The sequence below is a fragment of the Ambystoma mexicanum genome, chromosome 2p (genome assembly GCF_040938575.1).
Source record: "Ambystoma mexicanum isolate Mex_15411 chromosome 2p, UKY_AmexF1_1, whole genome shotgun sequence".
Classification (NCBI taxonomy): domain Eukaryota; kingdom Metazoa; phylum Chordata; class Amphibia; order Caudata; family Ambystomatidae; genus Ambystoma; species Ambystoma mexicanum.
Window position 1 is genome coordinate 344,964,071 of NC_090923.1, and position 20,010 is coordinate 344,984,080.

Here is a 20,010-nt window from a genome sequence, read left to right on the forward strand (position 1 = left end):
GGTTGGATAGTTCTACATAATCTGCTCTTGCCAACGCTAGCCTAATGCTAGCCATCATAAGCTATCTTTAGGTAGACTTTTAGATTCACAAACTATTGAATAGGTTCTCAAATTCACTACTACTCGAAGGAATAACTTACTGCAATCCGTTTGTTTAGTTGCACAACACCCTTGAATTTTGCATGCTCCACGAAAGCTATCATTTCAATCATATCCTCGGTGGTCTCAGGAATTCTTAATGCACGTTCCTTAAAATCTTCAAATGCCTTGCAGATTCTATGGAGAAAAAAAAGAGGAACCAAAGTGCTGTACATTTGAAAGTCAGTACCAAATCATATTGCAATGAATGTGCCATTTATTAACCACACACAACACATTTCCCTGAAGTCTCTAAGGACAAGATGCTGATATAGTACACGATCCGTCCAATGTGAACAATTACAATATTTTTATATAATGCGACAGTACTAAAGAGGAGAAAAATATAAGACCCTCAGATTGAGAAAACAGCATTCTGTGAAACAAGACAGACAAGATTAGCTCTCTAAGAGAAGAAAGAAAAGCATTTGCAGTAGGCATTGGTATAGGCAATAGAAAGTGTCTCTGAGAAGAACAAGAGAAAGAGGGGACCAGAAGAAAGACAGCAAGAGGTGAAGAGGCAGGGAAATAGTTAAACCTGTTGAGTTTGCAGGACGCTGTGTGTAGATGTATGGCACTGAGAGGGAGGATGGTGCAGTGCGCAAATGGGAAGCATTATGACAACATTTGTATAGCAGTTCAAGAGATATACAGAAATTCATATGTCTGCGACTGGGTCCAGTAGAATTATTTTGGACTATTTAAGCAGAATTTCACAGAGTACACTCTGCCATCAAATGACCAACCTCTGGGAGTAAAGGCTGATCGTGGCTGGGGTGCTAGTGGATCCTCCAATTTCTATCTAAGAATCTTTTTGTACTTCGACCAGCTGTGGCATAGGGGTTTTCACAAACAATATGTCCACATACATAAGACGACTGGGGCAGCTGCACACTGGAGAGGACACCTCCTGTATGGACATTCAGCTGGGAAATAGTGCGGAGTTCAGAGAAAGGCGGCTGCAGGTGGAGTGCGTAATTAAGCCTGTTTATTTTAACATACTAGGCATTTTACTGCCTCCGCAGCGTATTCATGACAGGCAGGTGGTAGGCAGACTCATGACTGCCGCTGTGAGAAACCAAAGGGTGTCTCACTTACTAATCCCCGGGGATCTCTCTCTCAGGTGGCCAGGGCACGGCCATCGCCTTTGGATTCAGACGCTGGGGGTGGACCAGTGCGGGAGGATCACCTGGTCTTTGGGGAGTGAGGGTGTGGCAACCGATGGTGAGACCCGGTATTCCCCCCTTTCCCGTACCCATGCCCCATCCTAATTTAATGGTTTTATAGGATCCTCCAACGTCCCCCCACCCAGCCCCTTTTTCTACACAAACAGTGGACAGAAGAAGAGGGTGACAGATTAAAGAGGCTAACACTTACATATCTCATTGGACATGTCCAGTTAATCGGGTCAGGCAAAGTCAGACAATTACATACATCTGATATCCATTAGCTCTCCCCAAACAGATAAAAGGCAGAACATAGAGCCACACTCTGAGCAAGGTGGAACACGAGAAGGAGCAGAACTTCCGGGGCAAAGGCAAACCTACTGGAGCAGGATGAGCGATTGAGCGATTAGAGCCAAGAGTAGGGAAACCTTGAAGATCCCTGCAGGAGGTTGTTGCATCCAGGAAACCGTGAAGGAGAGGTAAAGAATGCCAAATCGTAGACAAGAAGAAACCTGCATTGTGTTTCAAGGATGCCAGTAACCCTCCCAGGTGTATGACAAAATTGGGGAGGTGAGACCAAGCTTGCTGTATTAACCTTGATTCGTGAATCCAAGGCGCAGAAACAAGAAATGAATTCGCACAAGCGGTGAGTTAGTGAAAGACATGAAAGGCCGGTTTATGTCAATGAAAAATTGAAGCCGCAACAGTGTATCTCACAATTGAAGGTTGCGCACATGCTGATGAGACGCGAAAGAAAGCTAACCAGTGATGAACTTTTAAGTGACTGATAACCGTGAAGCCAGTTATACAGAGTAGCAGAGTGGTCCAGCGAAAGGAAGTAGCTTACTCGAAATTCTCAGCAAAATGTGAAATGTTTTGTTATAAAGCGGCAAAGTGAAGGGATTCTGAAATGCGTAATGGTCAAGATTAACCCTGGCAAAAGAGGAAGTGAAAAGGTGAATACTTAGAGAAAGATTTCTTTGAACTTTTGTGCTTATGTAACTGAACTATCAAGACCAAGAGACACTGGGAGGAAATAAGAGTGTGAGCTGAAGAGAAAGTCGAAGTGGTCCTGCGGAGGTCTATGGTAAAAGCCTTGCAAATTCGAAAGTCGACATCCGTAAAACATCTGAGCACGACCGGAAGTGTGATACGTTAGGGGAAGGGAACCCCTAACAAATGAGCATTAAGCTTGGGGAAGGAAACATCTGCCAGTGCTGTGTTTGAGAGGTCCGGGACAGCTGAGGGAGACCTACGTGACCTACGTGAACTTTTTGTTGAACTGTGAAAGAACTTTTGCAACACTGGAATAAGTGGAAGCCCAGTTGGGCCTCGATCCACGTTTTGAGCTGCCTTTGTTTTGAGAACCGGAGCCAGAGTGTGTCATCCTGTCTACGGGAGCTGCCTTACTCTGTGCTGTCCAACATAGGGAGAAGAGCTGACTCAGCAACTTTGATCCTTTTTATAACACTGATTATCCTTTGCATACATATTCCCCTTTACACACTTCTTGTATGAGAGATAGGGCAGGCATTAGGTTTTGCTAGTACAGGCCATTTTAATTTGACAAAGAGTGACTAGGACTGTATTGTCTTTATTATTTGATGGTAGAGACTACTGCCATCATAGCTATAGGGCAAAGTATGAGTTTCTCCAAACCCTAAGAATCTCAAAGGTTTTGAAACTGTCAGTGTCATACTTGTCATACCATGCCTCTTTTACACCTCTTACAAACATTGAAATAAACACAGTATCTATGTATGTACGATACACCCTTTAGCTTGATAAACTGTAGATAATATGTACCCAATAAGACGATTCCTACTTATAAATATATATTTTCAGTGAAAGAACGTTGGTTAAAGCAACATCATGGATATATCGCAAAAGAAAAAAAAAAAACATTTTGGCCAATTATGGTCCATAAACGAACCACAACCAACCCACTGGCATGTACTGCCCATGTACTGCCATGATGTCTTTTGCTCATTTACATGGAAAGTTGGCTGTTGAAAATAAACTTTACAGTGCGTTTGGGCTTTGTTTTGGGCCCCAAATGAAAGGAAAAGTAAGCATAACCATTCTGGGGTACTACTATTTTTCCTTTGCTCTTTTTGTCGCTCTTGACTTGGAAGAGCTGTCTCATTTATGACAGCATATAAGAGCATATGTGGTTTCATGAGTAGAGTGTGATGGTGACAGAGGTTTGGTTCCATTAGGCCTTTAGACATGCCCAAGGCTCCACCATGTCAATGGTGGTGCCAATGAGCATGGTCTGTAGTAATAATGTAAGTAATAATGTTGTATGTTTGGGATGCCCAATCCCCCGTCCAACGCCTATCTAGGAAGTGATCCCCCTCTGCAGCCGCTTTATGGTCCAGAAGACCTTGGGTGGGGGGCCAGGTGGGGCGTGAATCCTTGATGGTGCATTTTGTAAGACATACATAAGCCTTGGCATCAACATCATCTTAAATAGGTTTGCTCTCCCCGCCAAGGATAGTGGCAGCGTTGCCCAGTGTTTCATATCGCTCGCAGGATATCCAGCACTGGGCCTAAGTTATTCTTGAGGAACTGCTCATTCCCTGTGCCCACCGTAATGCCCAAATATTTAAAGGATGACCATTCTATCACTAGGGGGCAATCCTCTGGGACTGCTGCATCTACCTCCTTAACCGGCATTAGGACTGACTTTTCCAAATTAATTTTAAGGCCACTAACATTTCAGAAATCCCAGAAATCTTCATGACCCTTGTCCCTGTACGCTTAGGATCTCTTAGGTAGACCAGTACGTCATCCGTATATAACGAGATGCAGTCTTTCCCTCCCCCAGGTTTCTGAAAACCCTGCAGCTGAGGGTCTGCTCGAACTCGCACCGCCAGCGGCTCCATAGCCAGCACGAAGAGCACACGTTCACCTTTACCCTCGCCTCCGGATCTGTGTAAAGCAATTTCACCCAACTGATAAACTCAGGCCCAAACCCAAACCCATCCAGGACTGGCCACATGTACTTCCATCCCACTGAATCAAATGCTTTCTCAGCATCTAATCACCAGAACTGTGTGTAGGCCCTGCAGGGAGAGAACGCAGCCAGCACGTTGTGCAAGCGTCTGATATTCATTGTGGTCTCTCTGCCCAGCAAAAATCGTGAACTGGTCCGGATGAATTAGTTTGCCCATCAATGGCAACAGTTTGTTGGCGAGCACTTCGCAAGGATCTTTGCCTCCCCGTTAATCAATGATATGGGGCAATATAATCCACACTGGTCCGCAGGTCTTCCTCTTTTATGCACACCACCACCAGGCCCTGGCGGAGGTCCACCGGCAGTGCTTCCTCCGCCAAGCCCTTCAGGAATATTTGAAAGGACTTCTCCACACTTCAAAAGATCACCACACTGGGTATTTGGTTTATTATATTGAATTGAAAATGCCCTTTACGGATGACACGTGTTTCGACACACCAGTGTCTTTTTCAAATCAGGGCTGGCAGCAATGCTAAATCTCAAGTCAAACGGTTTCAATTGGGTGAAACACACAGTCATGTGTTAAATCCCCCTCCTGGTCCGCCGATTGTCACAATCCAGATGGCAGCAGACTTCAGAGGCCCACCAATACAACAATTGCCATACTACCCAGGAGCAGAATACCCAGCCCTCCTAGGCCAGAGATAAACAGCGAGCAGCCACGACAGCCATACTGGGACATAATCACGCTAGACTCCTGGGACCACCTGTAACACCGGCACCCCCCAGCTAAAGCATCTCCCACTTAAGTACCAGACCAACATCCTGGCCTGTATCCTTTGAACTACAGGGGAGTGCACACATCCACTCATCACATCCCGCCGCACTCACCCCCCTCATAGGTGCTCGACCCCAACACATCAAAACAAATGGCGCCTATTTTGCACACGCCTGGAGTTCCACCGGTAGAGTAAAGGAGCGTTTGTTTTGTATTTGAACTTGCTTGCATCAGCACTGTGAGCCAGCCAGGCTCTTGCCGATCACGCTTCCTGGAGGAGGCGGGTCAAGCCACGAGCACGTGAGAGGTCACGTGACTTCCAGCACCTACTTCAAGGCGATACAGCCACCCTTGCAGCGTTAAGCCCGTTGGAGACAAGCCCACTGGCTGTTGTGAGGCTGTTTGGCGCTGGAGGTGCTCACACACAATTTTGTAAGGAAGTACATCTAATACGACTGAACTCCGGTAAGACACTTGCAATTAACTGTCCGCTACTAAAGCTGCCTATGTATTACACGCTTACAACAAACATCAACGTTAAATGTGAGTAGTGTACAGCAACTCATTACACACAACACGCGTTTGTTTCTGTGCCAGTACGTAACCGAGGCAGGCTGCTTTATGAGCAATATCGAACAATCTCATTACAAAGAAACGTTGTCATTACTGTGCTGTTCGGTCGGATCGTCTAAGTCCAGCCATTGTTACTGACGTGGAGACTGCGGGTTTATCCTTTGATCCACCCAGACACTGCACTGGTACTGCGGATTACTATATTGAATTACGGTTTTATGAACAATCAATAGAATCAAGTTAAACCATTAACATCTGTGTGGAGACTGCGGGTTTATACATTTGATCCTCACAGATATCTATACGGCGACTGCGGGCTACATAATTGATACATGGGCCGCTCTTTTCTGCTTAATAGCAGATATCTGAATACTCCGCAGAAAACAGCCTTACCTTTCCCAAGGTGCCGTCTCTGGCACCTGGGTGAAGACTACAGGCTTGTTTCTTCGAATCACTTTGACATCCGAGTGTGAACTGCGCGCAAATCCGACAAGCCACGGAACTCTCTAGTTCTGTATAACCGTGGGCCTAAGTGTGCTCCAACAATGAAAACAACAACATTCTCCACTGATCGGCCCACAAACGAGGCATCGGACGCAACTACAATCACTAATGGAGACAACCGTCCAAGCCGATACTAAAGAAAATCTTCAAACTGCAATTACATCACCAATGACAACTACAGATTGTTCAGATAAAACTCAACAGCCAAGAACTACTTATAATGAGCAGATTGCGGCAGCACATACCCCATTAACTCACATAGCAGCTGAAGGTGCAGGACAAGAATCCACACAGAAAGAGCGGGCAAAGGCTGCTAAACTAAAATGGAAAGCTCTCCATGATCGACGTCACAATCCAGAAACACAACATGAATTTTCCCAACTTGTCTCGGATAAACGTCTCCAGACATTTTCACTTGATCTCACAGAAATTGAAGCACTAATGGAATTGCAAGAGGCAAAAAAGAAAAAACTATCAAGAAATCCGACAGAACCTAGACTAAAACAGCAAGCCCCTCACATCCACAATACGAACAAACATCAAGAGTATCTAACAAGTACACCTATTACTGACAGTTTCTACTATAATATCCCACTCAATTCTAACACAGAAAATAGAAATCCTCTCCATAATGCAGACAAATCAAACCCGCAAGAATCGGTTGCTACAACGATGGTTGACCTGCAGAACATGCTTATTGCTGTATGTACGCAAGCACTAATTCCCTACATCAAGATTCAAGAAACACAAATGGAAGTTGCTAAAGATCAAGCTACAATCCTTGCCTCTATATTTTCAAAACTAAAGATACAAGAAGTATTAATGCTAAACTTCGAAACAAGACTGAAAGTAGAAGCCGAAGCAACCCTGATGTGGCAACAACGCCTTGCAGACATAGCTTGGAAGGACAGGTCTGAAAAAATGCATCTCACAGGTGCCCTAATCGACCTCATGCGGGTAAACATGAAGAATACTGAGAGTGTCCACCAGCCTCGCCCACAGCAATATATGGAAACGCAAACCACTGATCCATCAGTTGTAATACCGCCCCTTCGGACAGCAATCAACCACAACAAACAGAATCTGCCAATACTAATCACAGTAGATGAGTCCAAAACGCCTACTATTGATTCCATTGGTGAGAGTTGTCCGCCCCACGGAGACCCTGTCATAATCAATTGCTCCTCGAATGGAAAAACCACGGATCAAACAAATTTGGGCCAGAATAAACAGAGAGAAGGGGCAAAAGACACACACAGTATATTTGACCCCAATCGCCCACCACCTAATCCACCAAACCGAAGACAGAAAAACAAAAAACAACAAAGAGGCTCGAGAGCTTTTCTCCGAAATCTCACGCTTCCTCCAGCCAAACAGATCATACCACCTAACAAAGCAGCTATCAAGATTCCCCTGCCCAATAACAACTCAGAGATCACAGATTTCTCATGATGCTGAAACAGACGCTATAACATTGGAACTGCTAATAGACCTCTCGACATATTCAAATCAAGAGCAAAATATAAGTAACCCCAACAAACTGCAACTGAATGAATCTTCACAACTAGTAATAGACTGTTATGACCAAACATGCTCTGAAGTCCACCATTCATCTTCTTTGATGGAGCTACCCTCCAAAAATGTTGGTCAAGATCACCACTCATGCGAGGTGACAAATCTAGATGGTTCACTGATCTCAGAGACCTCCCTAATAGAGGAATCACTATTACCAAGAGAACTGACCCTACCGAAATTACCGGAATTCATAGATCCAAGGAAACCTGCCTCTCGAAATATACTAAAGCTGGAAAGATCCTGCGGAAATGATGAAACACTGGTCCTTAACCGAACAAATGTTCTTCGTCTTCTACATGCCATCCCTGGTCTTGCTGCTGTAACAACAAAAGATATCGACCAGATTGAATTCATCAGCCCAGACAAGCTAGACTCCATATGGTACCATTGCAGTAATAACAAGATTCTACGCATAATCTCGTCCGAAATAGACGCTCTGCAAATTCTGGGATTTCGGCTGAGAACAATTGAAACAAACCAAGTAGCGCCAAGCATCGAACACAACTCGCATGATGATCGTTCAATGTATTCACAAATCACGATAACAACTGATTCATCAAACTCAAGTATATCATTCAATCAAAGGACCTACGCTGACTCTTCGGCCCACGATCATCGAAGAACGGCACCTCAAGAATCTCTGACACATCGCTATCCGATTAGGAGGATACTAGATGATTCATACTCTTATGCAGAAACCACTTTTCAGCGTCGGCATTAGCAATCAAGCTGCAACGCCAACACCTTATTAACTGTATGCTCATGGAATACGAGAGGCCATCACCATCTATTTGGCCAAACCAGGCAGGAATTTAAAACAGCAGATGTGATATGTCTACAAGAGGTATGCGATGGATTCAATATCTATATGAACCCAGCTATCTCCAATCACAAAGGACGACATTCATCCGGTTTACTTATAGTAATTAGTATGGACTCACATCTTAAGGAAATTAAACATGAAATTATTAACGCCTGGATACACATTATAATTCTCCAATGTATCCATGAAACGGAAACCATCAATAAATCTGAATGTCTAAATATCCAAAACCAACATATATGTGTACTTAATACATACTGGAACCCTCAAAGTATCACAGATGATGAATACATAGATAATTTCTTTACTGCAATGGACGAAGCTTCACTCAACTATCCTGTCATTGAATTTATAGTCTGTGGTGATCTGAATTTGCACCTCTTTTCTAAACTGGGTCAAGAACTTGATACCCTCAGTCTCGACCGACGTGCCAGAAGATGGACCAAAGAGATGACACATAGAAGCATGACACGGCTAGATGCAATCGACGGACAAACCAATCTCCCGGCTGCTACATGGGCGAGAGCCCAGAGTCGTGGAATTATCTATACTCAATACAGTCCCCCATTCAACACGCGGAAAACATCTGTTGTGAAACAAGTGATCACTATATACTAATAAGAACATGGCCGGCTTCAAGACCCAATTCGACCTACTTAGATCTACCAGACTTAGAAATAAACAATGCCATTAACCGACTAAGATTGACCAAAAAGCAAATTAACCAACGTCTGGATATCTTCAGAAGTACTCAAATAAATTATGAATGGATCCTACATACTTTCCACCAAAAACCGAACAACAAGAAAATTATTCTAAGGACCATAAACATGCCTACTATCCCTTAATAGCGGTTAAGAAAAAAGAACTTAAAAAATTGATGAAACAAATCAAAAAAGGACCAAATTCAACACAGAACCAACAAATTAAAAAAGCTAAGCAAAAATTTAAAAATTGGTCCAAAAACAACAAGATGATCATTGAACAAAACGATGCAGAAAACATGCTGCGATTACTAGGTCCGGGCAATACCTGTGATTTATGGAAGCTTTTAAACAGCTCAAAACAACAGGGGAATAAGTTAATCTCTGATGTTCCAGAGGCAAACTGGAAGTCACATTTCGAACAACTATACCAACAACGTTCTAATGGAAAGTCATTAGAACTAATTCCTTAAAACTTTAATTGGACAATGGACTGTGCTATCGACATCAGTGAAGCTATCATCAAATTGAATGTATCAAGAGCACCAGGGCCAGATGGCCCTGTCAAATTACATCATCAAAAAAGATCCGGAGATATGGGCTACAATGTTTGCTCAAATCTTGGCCTAAATCAACAACACAAAAACTGTACCTTGCTCATGGCAAAAAGCAGTACTCGTCCCCATTTATAAACAAGGCCCGTCTAATGATCCTATAAACTACAGTTAGACCCTTTGGGAAAGATCTGCACAAATATACTTCAACAACAACTTACCAGATGGGCAAAAGAGACAACGATTAGCAACAAGACAGACAGGCTTTACTAAATATCTTGGCACGACGACTAACTTATTCCTTCTCAATTTGTTAAAACACGAATCATACAGAGCAAAAACCCAGACATATGCTGCAGGTATTGATCTACATTTAGCATTCGATAAAATTAACTGAGATTTGCTATGGTCAAAACTAACAAAATGGGGCTGCCCATCGAACATCTTCGAACCAATCAAACTTTTGTACTCGAACACCGAAATACGGATCAGACTTTCCAAAGGCAGCCTGGTAACACAACCCATTAAAACCTGACATGGGCTGAAACAAGGCTGTCCTTTGGCGGCATCACTCTACTACCTTTTCACTTCAGATCTCGAAGACTCTATAGCCTCTCCCCTAACAAATCCACCAAAATTGAACTCAGTAGTCCTTCCCATAATGTCATATGCAGATGACATTGTGCTACTCTCTAAGACTCCTAAAGGACTACAACAAGCATTGAAGAACATCGACACCTATATGGCAGCCAATGAACTTGAAATCAACATAAAAAAAACAAAAGATATGGCACTTACAGCTGGAATAACCCCGACGATCAAGAGACAGACTTTCTATTTGAAGAATGAAAAACTCATCCAAGTGAAATCCTTCAAATATCTAGGGATGTGGATTAACCAGTCGACAAATGAAGAACCTTGGGCAACTCATCTCATAACCAAAGCAAAATCAATGGCACGTCAAGCACTAATCATTCATAGAAAATTTGGAAAAATTTCAATTAAACCGATTATTCTATATTACAAACAGAAAGCCGTGCCAATTCTGACTTATGGTGGAGAGACCATGATTAATTTACACGAACACACATGGAACAAAATAGAACAAATCTTTTGGGCAAAGGTTCTCTCATTACCCAATGCTGTCCCTGCGGCACGTATAAGATTTGAACTAGGTCTGCAGTCTTTAAACTCTATCATAAAATGGAAGCAACTTGACTTACTAAGGAAAATCCTGAACACCGATTGCATTCCAGCATGGGACATAGTACATGATAATTCCACAAACATCAACGCTGCAGCTCTGAACAAGTGTAAAAACTCTGTCCAAGCACAAAGGATCGTCAACAACATATCTCTGGACATGCTACTAAACCGACCACAAAAAGCAAAACTGCAGGTAGCAAAACTAGACTGGATGAAGACACAAGAAATCAAAAACCAGTATAAATTAACCCTGAACTGCACAAATGACATGAGAGCGCTTAATGAACTCCCGCCCTACCTCAAAATGTTCCCTGATTGGGGCGTTAGAGACTTATACCTTCGACTAAGATTGAACATTTTACCCACACAGGAAATCAACGGGCTTCGAAATCGAACTATCCCCCGCAACCAGACGTGTAGATTCTGCAAGAAAACAGACTCTATAGAATCGATACACCACCTGCTTATGATATGTACTGTGCTCGCACCAAAACGTACTACAATAGCTCGATTATACCTAAAATCCACAAGGATATTAGACCCCGAAGTACGTTGGACATTGATATTAGCAGGAAATAACAGAAGGAGGATTACAGCTGTTATACGATTTTGGCAAGACATACAATCATTGATTTAAATTGATATATTTTTCTTCAATGCTTGATGACCAATTTTTACTTGTACTTTTCTCTGTTAAAACATAAATGTAAGGTTTAATTATATAAACCAATGACATTTTAAAAAAAAAAAAAAAAATGGCGCCTAAACAACACGGTACAGCCAATGATTGACGTCCCACAATGACGGGGGGAGCAAAGAGCAAGAAAAAAGGCCCGATGGACGCATTTGCTAACACCACAAATTTGAAACATGCAGTAACCCAACCAATTTCCCCAGTGAGCCCCACGGCAGAGCCTTCTGAACAATGCATGGCCCCCTACATAGCGGCAATGGAAAAGGGGTTCGCCGCCATCAATAATAAACTTGACGATATAGGGTGCAACAAAGCGTCCATACGAGCCGACATACGAAAGGTAAACACCAGAGTCTCTAAGGCAGAAGAAAGGGTGAGCACCCTGGGAGACACAGCCACCTCACAAGGCAAACCTATTGAGGACATACATAAAGACATCAGAACCCTACGCGCCAAATGTGAGGCGATCACGGCGCAACAACATACAAGTGGTCGGGATCGCAGTAGCCAAACTCAACATCCCAATGGAGCAATTCCTCGAAGGGGTCCTTCACAAACTATTCCCAGACACCCAATTCTCAAGCCAATTCCTTATTGAAAGAGCCCACAGAGCACTGCACCCCCCCTCCAAAACCTGGTGCTCCAGCCCGGACTATCATAGCACGTTTGCTAAACTACCGAGACCGGGACCTAATCCTAAGGCAGGGTTCTCCTTTGAGATTCTTTTACTATCCTCAAGTAACTACAGTGCTGAAGGATAGAGGGATACTTTGTATCCTTCCTAAAACGTTATACTAAGAGAGATTAGCACACACCAGCCTATGTGGAATTCTAAGGGGATATTCAGCATCCCCCTTCTCTCTGCTTGTGTGACTTTATAGTCACATAGACAACCCTATAGTTATGGCTGGTGGCAGCGGACGTGTTCTACCAACTATTGTGCTACATTTTACTGCAGACTGTATTCACAGTCTCGGTTATGTGCACAAAAGGGTAACCTATGTTCTAACATGGTGGCTCCTTTCTTTTTTCGGTATTTCTATTGTGGTTTTTCTTTGTTAGCTTTTCTTCTACCATTCTGGGAGGGGGAGGTTTGTGTGTGTGTTTTGCCTTTGGGTGTCCCCGCCTAGGCTCCTGTGCGTCTGGGCAGGCAGGAAGTGGGGGAGGAATTACTAAATCCCAAGCCCTTTGTCTGCCAGAGTGCCTGAATGGAACCAGTTCCCACTGGAGGGCTGGCTGTCCTGATTAGACAACCACCCACCCTTTCTATAAAATGCTGAGAGAGCTTGCAGGGGAGTGTGGGAAAACTGAATAAAAGGTGAGGCTAGTGAGGTAAAAGGCAAGTTGACCACTGGAACAGAAGAATTGAAACTGAAGACAACCAGAGACGCCTGCAGCCCCTTCTAAATCACTGTGAAGCAACCACTGCTGTCCTGACCCCGTTTTCTAATCGACAGAGGAGCAGCTCCGTAGAGGACGACTCCTTCCCTTTGGCTGATGGGACGAACCAGCCCCGAGACACTACAAATTGAGTCATCTCCCCAGGTGCTGTGTCTCTCTAGAGCTGCAGACCGTGAATACCAGGAGACCTCTGACCCATTTGCAATGCAACATCTTTGGAAGGCCGAATCTGTCCAGAACTTTGGTGAGCTCCAGTTGGACCTCCAGAGGCACGATCTGACTCACCTAAGTCCCCTCACCAGAGTGCAGAAGGTTAGAAACGAAGAAGATCGAGCAGGCGAATACGTCCTTTGTTGGTGCTGAGAAAAAGGCGCCAAAAGCGCAGACCGACCAAGGAGACTGAAGAAATCTGTGCCAAGGATACCTCTATGTTCCTCAGGATACTTTCAGTCCTCTCTCGAGAGTGTTGCCTAGACATCCCATTCAGAGGCCTTCCTTTCGTCACCAGACCGAGGAATCATAAGACCGGGCCCGTCACTGCAGCACATAGGAGAAACCAGCAAGGAACATTTCCTCTAACCTAAAGTACTGAGAGGGGAAAGGTACAACTTACCTTGAACCAAGAAGACGCTTGAGTGACTGGAGTGCATGTAGAGGTATCCAGGGTGTCCACCCGACCTCTGACCCAAGTTTGCCAGCTTGTGTCCCTTTAGTGAGTCCTTTTGCAGGGTCTCCCTCTTTGAGTTATATTGCTAAGTAACTTATCCTAGAGACTGAAAGTATCCTGAGGAACATTTGCTGTTCTGCTACTTCTTAAGACTTTGGATCCACTCCTACGCTGGCTTTTTGTATAGTTAGGGATTGGACTTTAAAAGTGTTAGTTGGCGTGAAAAGTGTCTCTAAAACGTTAAGCTCTGCTGCTGTGTGATTAACCAACATTTTTCCTTCCTAAAATACTATATTTTATGTGGTTTTGCTAACTAAATACAATTACTGAATATCTGTGAAGTAACGCGAGTGCACGTTAGTACCGATAATACGGTAAAACTGTCATTAGTGTCAGACTCTGTAACAATTATAACCGCAATCAACTACCATTAAAGTAATAGCATTTGAAAAGTATTATTAAGAATGTTAATGTGTGTTGGTTAAGTGAATCAAGTATTTATCTACCTTACTTGTGTAAATATAATAAAATGTATATTTTAATATAACATTGAGCCTCATTACAAGTATAACAGTCCGGAAACAACGTTGCTGGTAGTTCCGTACTGGCACCTTTTTCCGGACCGGCATAGTCCGAGTTGCGATGCCGGTGACACAGGCATTGCAAGTTTCCCGCTGCATCCGGCAACACCGCCATGCCTGAGATACCGGCGTTAAGTGGATTCTGGTGTGTAGAAACATGCCACAGGTGCACACAATCAGCACAGGTGGCCCCAATGGGCTGTGCAACAGCACAAAAAGACCACTGCCACACCCCACACCCCTTCCAACACCATGCCTGCAGAGCTATTACATGAAGAGGCATGGAGGCGGAGGACGCAGTGGAGGCACTTGAGGAGGAGGAGGGCTATCATGGCCCATCAAATCCCAAATTTCCAGCAGGTAGCAGCCCGCAGGCAGCCACCAATCCCTTGCTTAAGGGCCACACCATTCAACCTCAGCCAAGGACAGATCCACACCCTGTACTAGCTAGACAGAGACACCATCACCTCAATAGTGGACCTGATCCATGACAACCTGGTCAGACTCATCAATATCTGCACAGCCATCCCCCCTTGCTGAAGGTAATCTTTGTAGTCTGTGCTACACTTTCTAGCCACAGGCACATACCAGCACACTGTTGATGAGCTGTATGGGATCTCGCAACCCTGTTTTTCCTGTGTGCTATTCCAGGTGATTGATCCACTCCTGTGTCACGTACAAGACCACATCTGCCTACCCAGGACTGCTGACCAGGTAAATGTCACAAAAATAGCATTCCATGCCCTTTGTAGGCATGCCTAACGTCATTGGTGCCTTGGATTGCAAACATGCGGGACTGGTGGCCAGGCATGTTGTGGAGGCAGTGTACCGCAACAGGAAGCCGTTTCATTAACTGAACGTGCAGATGGTGTGTGACGCACGCCACCTCATCACCCATTGCTGTGCAAGATTCCCCGGGTCAACACACGACTCCATGGTGCTGCGGAACTCCACGCTGCCTTGATACATGGCACGACACGGTGGACAGGGTACCAGGCTGCTGGGTGAGTAACTACAAGGCCATGTGCAGTGTTGAATTTTGGGGGGGAGAGGGGGGTTCAGTAGACAGCATAGCATACCTTGCTACTGGGAGAGTAACTACAAGGCCATGTGCAGTGTATAATAATGGCCCAGTATGACACCCATGACCAGTGGATGTGCACACTGCATGCATAATTCCATCATTACTCCTACTGCAATTCCCAGAAACAATTATAAAACCTCCATGTAAGTGCACTGAGGCCAGATAGGGTGCCAAAAGGGTAAGGCAGATCGAAATTGAGAGCAAGGAACATCATTGCCGACAAATGCAAAACAAGTAAACCTCAGACGTTGATGGGGAGATGACCCTACTCAGTGTTGTGAGTGTATGAAATGTGCAAGTATGTGGTGTTACTGAAGGTGCAACACAGTAGTAGCATGCCATAGTGCAAGTCCTTGACAGGCGCGTCACCAGATATGCAAAATATCCATTGCATACATCACTACAGCTATCCCGTACAGCGATGCAATAAAGAACTACATGTACCAGAATGCAACACACCATAGTGACGACAAGCAGAAACACAGTCAAGCAAACCCACAACTCATGTTGCACAGCCAGAGAATACTGAATCTCCCACCGACAAAACACATTTTGGCTGCACACAAATTAGATAGGTACACTGCCTGTTATAACTGCACAATTACACATGCATATCACTGAAAAGTAAAATGTACCGTTGTACGTGGGCATATAGCTGGAATTGATTTGTAACACATAATTAACATCAATTACTTGTGTGGCAGTCGTAGAAGAAGCATCTGAGGTCATGTTGTCTGTGAATGGTCCATGTGAATGCCACTGCACAGCACACACCCACAGGCATTGTGACAAAGTGCAGTTCTGGTAACCGTAAATTGACATATGGTAGCTACACTCAATTTTGATTGTGCATGTTTGTCCCCTCAAAGAACACTGAACAGCCAGTGCCAACATGAAATGACCAGGAAATTGACATGTACACTTTTTTGCTCCCATGCCGGTGATGCTGGGTATCCCCTGATGCCATGGTTGATGACCCCGTCAGTAAACCCCACAACATCCACGAGCAGGCATACAATCGTGCCCATGTACGTACTCGCTGCACCATAGAACAGACATTTGGCCTGTTGATGGCCAGGTTCCGCTGCCTCAGCAGATCGGGGGGTAGGGGGGCGCACTGATGTACAGCCCTGAAAAGGTTGGAAAAATAGTGCTTACCTGTGCCATGTTGCACAACATGTGCATCAGGCGCAACATCCCCCTGCCCCCAGACATGGACATGCAGCCACCAGAGGCTGAGGAAGACAGTGACGATGAGATGGCAAATGCACAGCGCCGCGATGGCATGGATGGACGTGCTGCACGTGAGGACCTCATACACCACTACTTCTGAGCACCTGTCACACACACAGCACAGGACATCTAGCACACTGGGCACTAAGCACTGCACATGGATAAATGCACTCACACTGAAAGATCAATGTCCAGTCATGATTTCTTTTGTAACACCAAATATATTACGTTAGAATAAATTATGTACATTTGTGGAAGAACTTAGCACACTACACTATCCCACCCAACTTTCCCTCCCCACCCCATCCCCCCCAACTATCCCCACACCCCCAACACCTCCCCAACTTTCCCTCCACACACCCCGTCACCAAACTGTTCATGTGCATATCATGTCCTGCACAACTATCTACATAGGCAGAGTACCCTGACAGGAAAGCCATTGTCGCAATGTCCTATTTACGGCCCCTTTTGAGTTCTGGGGTGCAGACTTCTGCAGGCCGAGACAGCCGCTCCGAGTGACGCCTTGAGCTACCCTGTACAGAACTCCCTGTTGTAGAACTAGTGGAGGGAGCCGGTGGTATGGGCAGGTGCCTTTGGTCCACTAGGGCCTGGACCAACATGGTAATTGTCTCAGCCATGGTGGACATTACACGATTGCCCTCCCTCGCACGGCGTGACATCTGCAAAATGGCACTGGGGCATCTGCTCAGTGCCCGTGCTCTCCTCCTCGAGCCTGCGTGTAGAGTCTCACGCATGAGTTGGGCCTCATGCAGGTGCTGTTGGAGGACTGTAGTCAGGGATTTCTGTCTTTGCTCCATTCTCAACAGGCGCCCTTCAATGTCCCTGACACTGCATAGGGGTGGGCTTGGCGGCTCATTGGGCCCACGGGACTAAAGGCCATATCCTCCTCGTAACTCTGGTCTGATTCAATGCTTTCTGTTCCACCATCCCCCCCCAGTGTTTTCATCTGGACGACCTTGTGGATGTCCTTGCGGAAGGTGTGCAGGTGCCTCCTGGTGGGGCTGGCAGGGGTGCGGGTGCCTCCTGGTTGGGGGGTGGCTGGGGTGCAGGTGCCTCCTGGTTGGGGGGTGGCTGGGGTGCAGGTGCCTCCTGGTAGGGGGGTGGCTGGGGTGCAGGTGCCTACGGGATGGTGCGTGGCTGGTGGGATGCAGATGTTGCCCTCTCCCGTCTTCCGGAGGATACTGTTGAGTCCTTGGTGGACATAGTGGTGGTCTGTCAGCAGCGTGGCCTGATGGCCCTGGATGTACTCAGCTGTTCAGCCTCATTGCCAGATGATGTGCTTGAGGGGGTCAGAAAGAAAGGTCATCAGTGATGAGTGTGGATTGATGAGACGGACATAAATGCTAGTACTTTCTGATGACAATGCTGTGTCATGGAAATGGTGGTGGCCATGGAATGGTGCACACATGCATGTGTCGGGGATGCTGTGCGGGTGCATGTGTTGTGTGCCAAGATGGCGTGTGCAGTGGCTGTTGCGTGGTGTACTGTTGTTTCCCGGTGTGTTATGGGTGTACCACACAAGCTGTATGATATGGTGTTGTGGCTGGTTGTGACATAGATGTGTTACACATGACTGCTGCCTATGGCACTCACTGCATTGGTGATGATTTTGAGGGATGGGCCATGGTGGATGGAACGAGATGCCCACATGTATCATTGATGTGTGCGGCAGGTCATTTGTTGGTGGTGGAGGTGCTTGACACTGACGTAACTTTGGGCATGTGCTAGCATGACGGTGACAACAGAAGTTGGGCTTTGTCAGGGGGAGGTGTGTCTGAGTGCCAGCAGGTGCATCTTGTGAGGGTGATACAGGGGGCCACTGTGATGGTCTATGTGTGAGTGGTGTATGAATGTGGTTTTGGTGCAAGGTCTATGTGGATGTGTGCAACCAGGTTGAAGGGGGGGGGTCCGCCAGCAGGGCTATCCTGGTTTTGGGCACAACATACTTGACATGTTTGCCTACTCTATTGTATACAGGGTATAAGGTGTATGATCTGACATTGGGGTTACGGGTACTCACCAGCCTCCTCTGATGTCACAGCTCCAGCCTCCGCTGCACCAGCCTCCAGGTGCAGTAGGCTACAGCAGGTCCCCTACCATGGCTGCAGGTGGATGGGAGATGCAGGGTCATCTCTGGGGGCCATGCCCTGGGTGCGCTGGGCCAACAGGAGGTTTCGCACCCTCAGTCGAAGGTCGTCCCATCTTTTGTGGCAGTCCCGGACTGTTCGGGGTGTTTTCTCAACTGCTGTGACCTTCTGGGCCACCTCCTCCCAGATTGCCTTCTTCCGCAACTGTGACAAGGGGGGTTGTCCTGCCCTCTATGGATCTCAGGGGTGCGCAGGGTGAATTCAGTGCACACTGGTTTTTAGACCCTTACGGGTGCCCGTGCAGTTTGGCAACCGTTGTAAGAAACAGCATGCTTGCTGCTGTCAAACAGGTATCTCTAATTCATATACACCATTTATATACAAAATTCCAACGTTTTTATACAAAATTGCAGCTTTTTATTAATTAGCTGATGCTTATTTTCTTTATGCAAAACATTTTAGTAGATTTTTATATATGACAATCTATAATGTCCATTGTGGAACACAAAAGCATAGTTATACATTCACTATGACATAAATGCAAAAGGCATGGAAAATAGATCATTCACTTGTACATTTAACTGGCAGTTTGTTTGTAAGCAAAATGTTCCATGCCAATGAATGTAGAAAGCACAGGATGAAAGTGCAAATGGAGGAGACGTTGGTAGTCGGTCTCCTATGCCCGGCTAAAGTCTGACCTCATATTTGGTCATCTCCGGTGGCCATGCCCTGGGTGCGCTGGGCCAACAGGAGGTTTCGCACCCTCAGTCGAAGGTCGTCCCATCTTTTGTGGCAGTCCCGGACTGTTCGGGGTGTTTTCTCCAAGTGCTGTGACCTTCTGGGCAACCTCCCAGATTGCCTTCTTCCGCAACTGTGCCTGCCTTCTGAGGTCGCTGCTGAATACCTTATCTGCATGCTCAAATAGGGCGTCAGCCAGCATGTTCAATTCAGCCTCGCTGAACTGCAGCTTGCGCCTCCGTGTTGCAAGTACCCTGGCAGACACGTCTCCTGTGAATAATCTGTGCTCGATATGTGGATGTCACTCCTGTGCACAGAGGATTGCAATGGATTGTGTTTTGTTAATGGCCAGCTGGTCCATTTCCTGTTCCGGTGATCATGTTATTTCCGGTCACGGTAATAACGGCACCGTTGTTACCGGTGTCAGTGAGTCCAGTAGCGTGGAGCCGGATTCAAAGTCACCGGCACTGAGGGCACCGATGTGGGGGTTTGGTGGGGGGTTTGGTAGTATTACCGGCATGCAG

The 20,010-nt window shown here is 45.7% G+C and overlaps 1 protein-coding gene across 1 annotated transcript in view; it reads right to left on the bottom strand.

Annotated features, from left to right (window-relative positions):
• The window catches only part of DNAH12 (dynein axonemal heavy chain 12), a 3,791,933-nt gene that overhangs the window by 3,187,837 nt on the left and 584,086 nt on the right, over positions 1–20,010 (bottom strand). Inside the window, exon 13 of the mRNA XM_069643677.1 lies at positions 141–276. Coding sequence (XP_069499778.1) covers positions 141–276 — 136 coding nt within the window. The remainder of the gene's footprint in view (positions 1–140; positions 277–20,010) is intronic.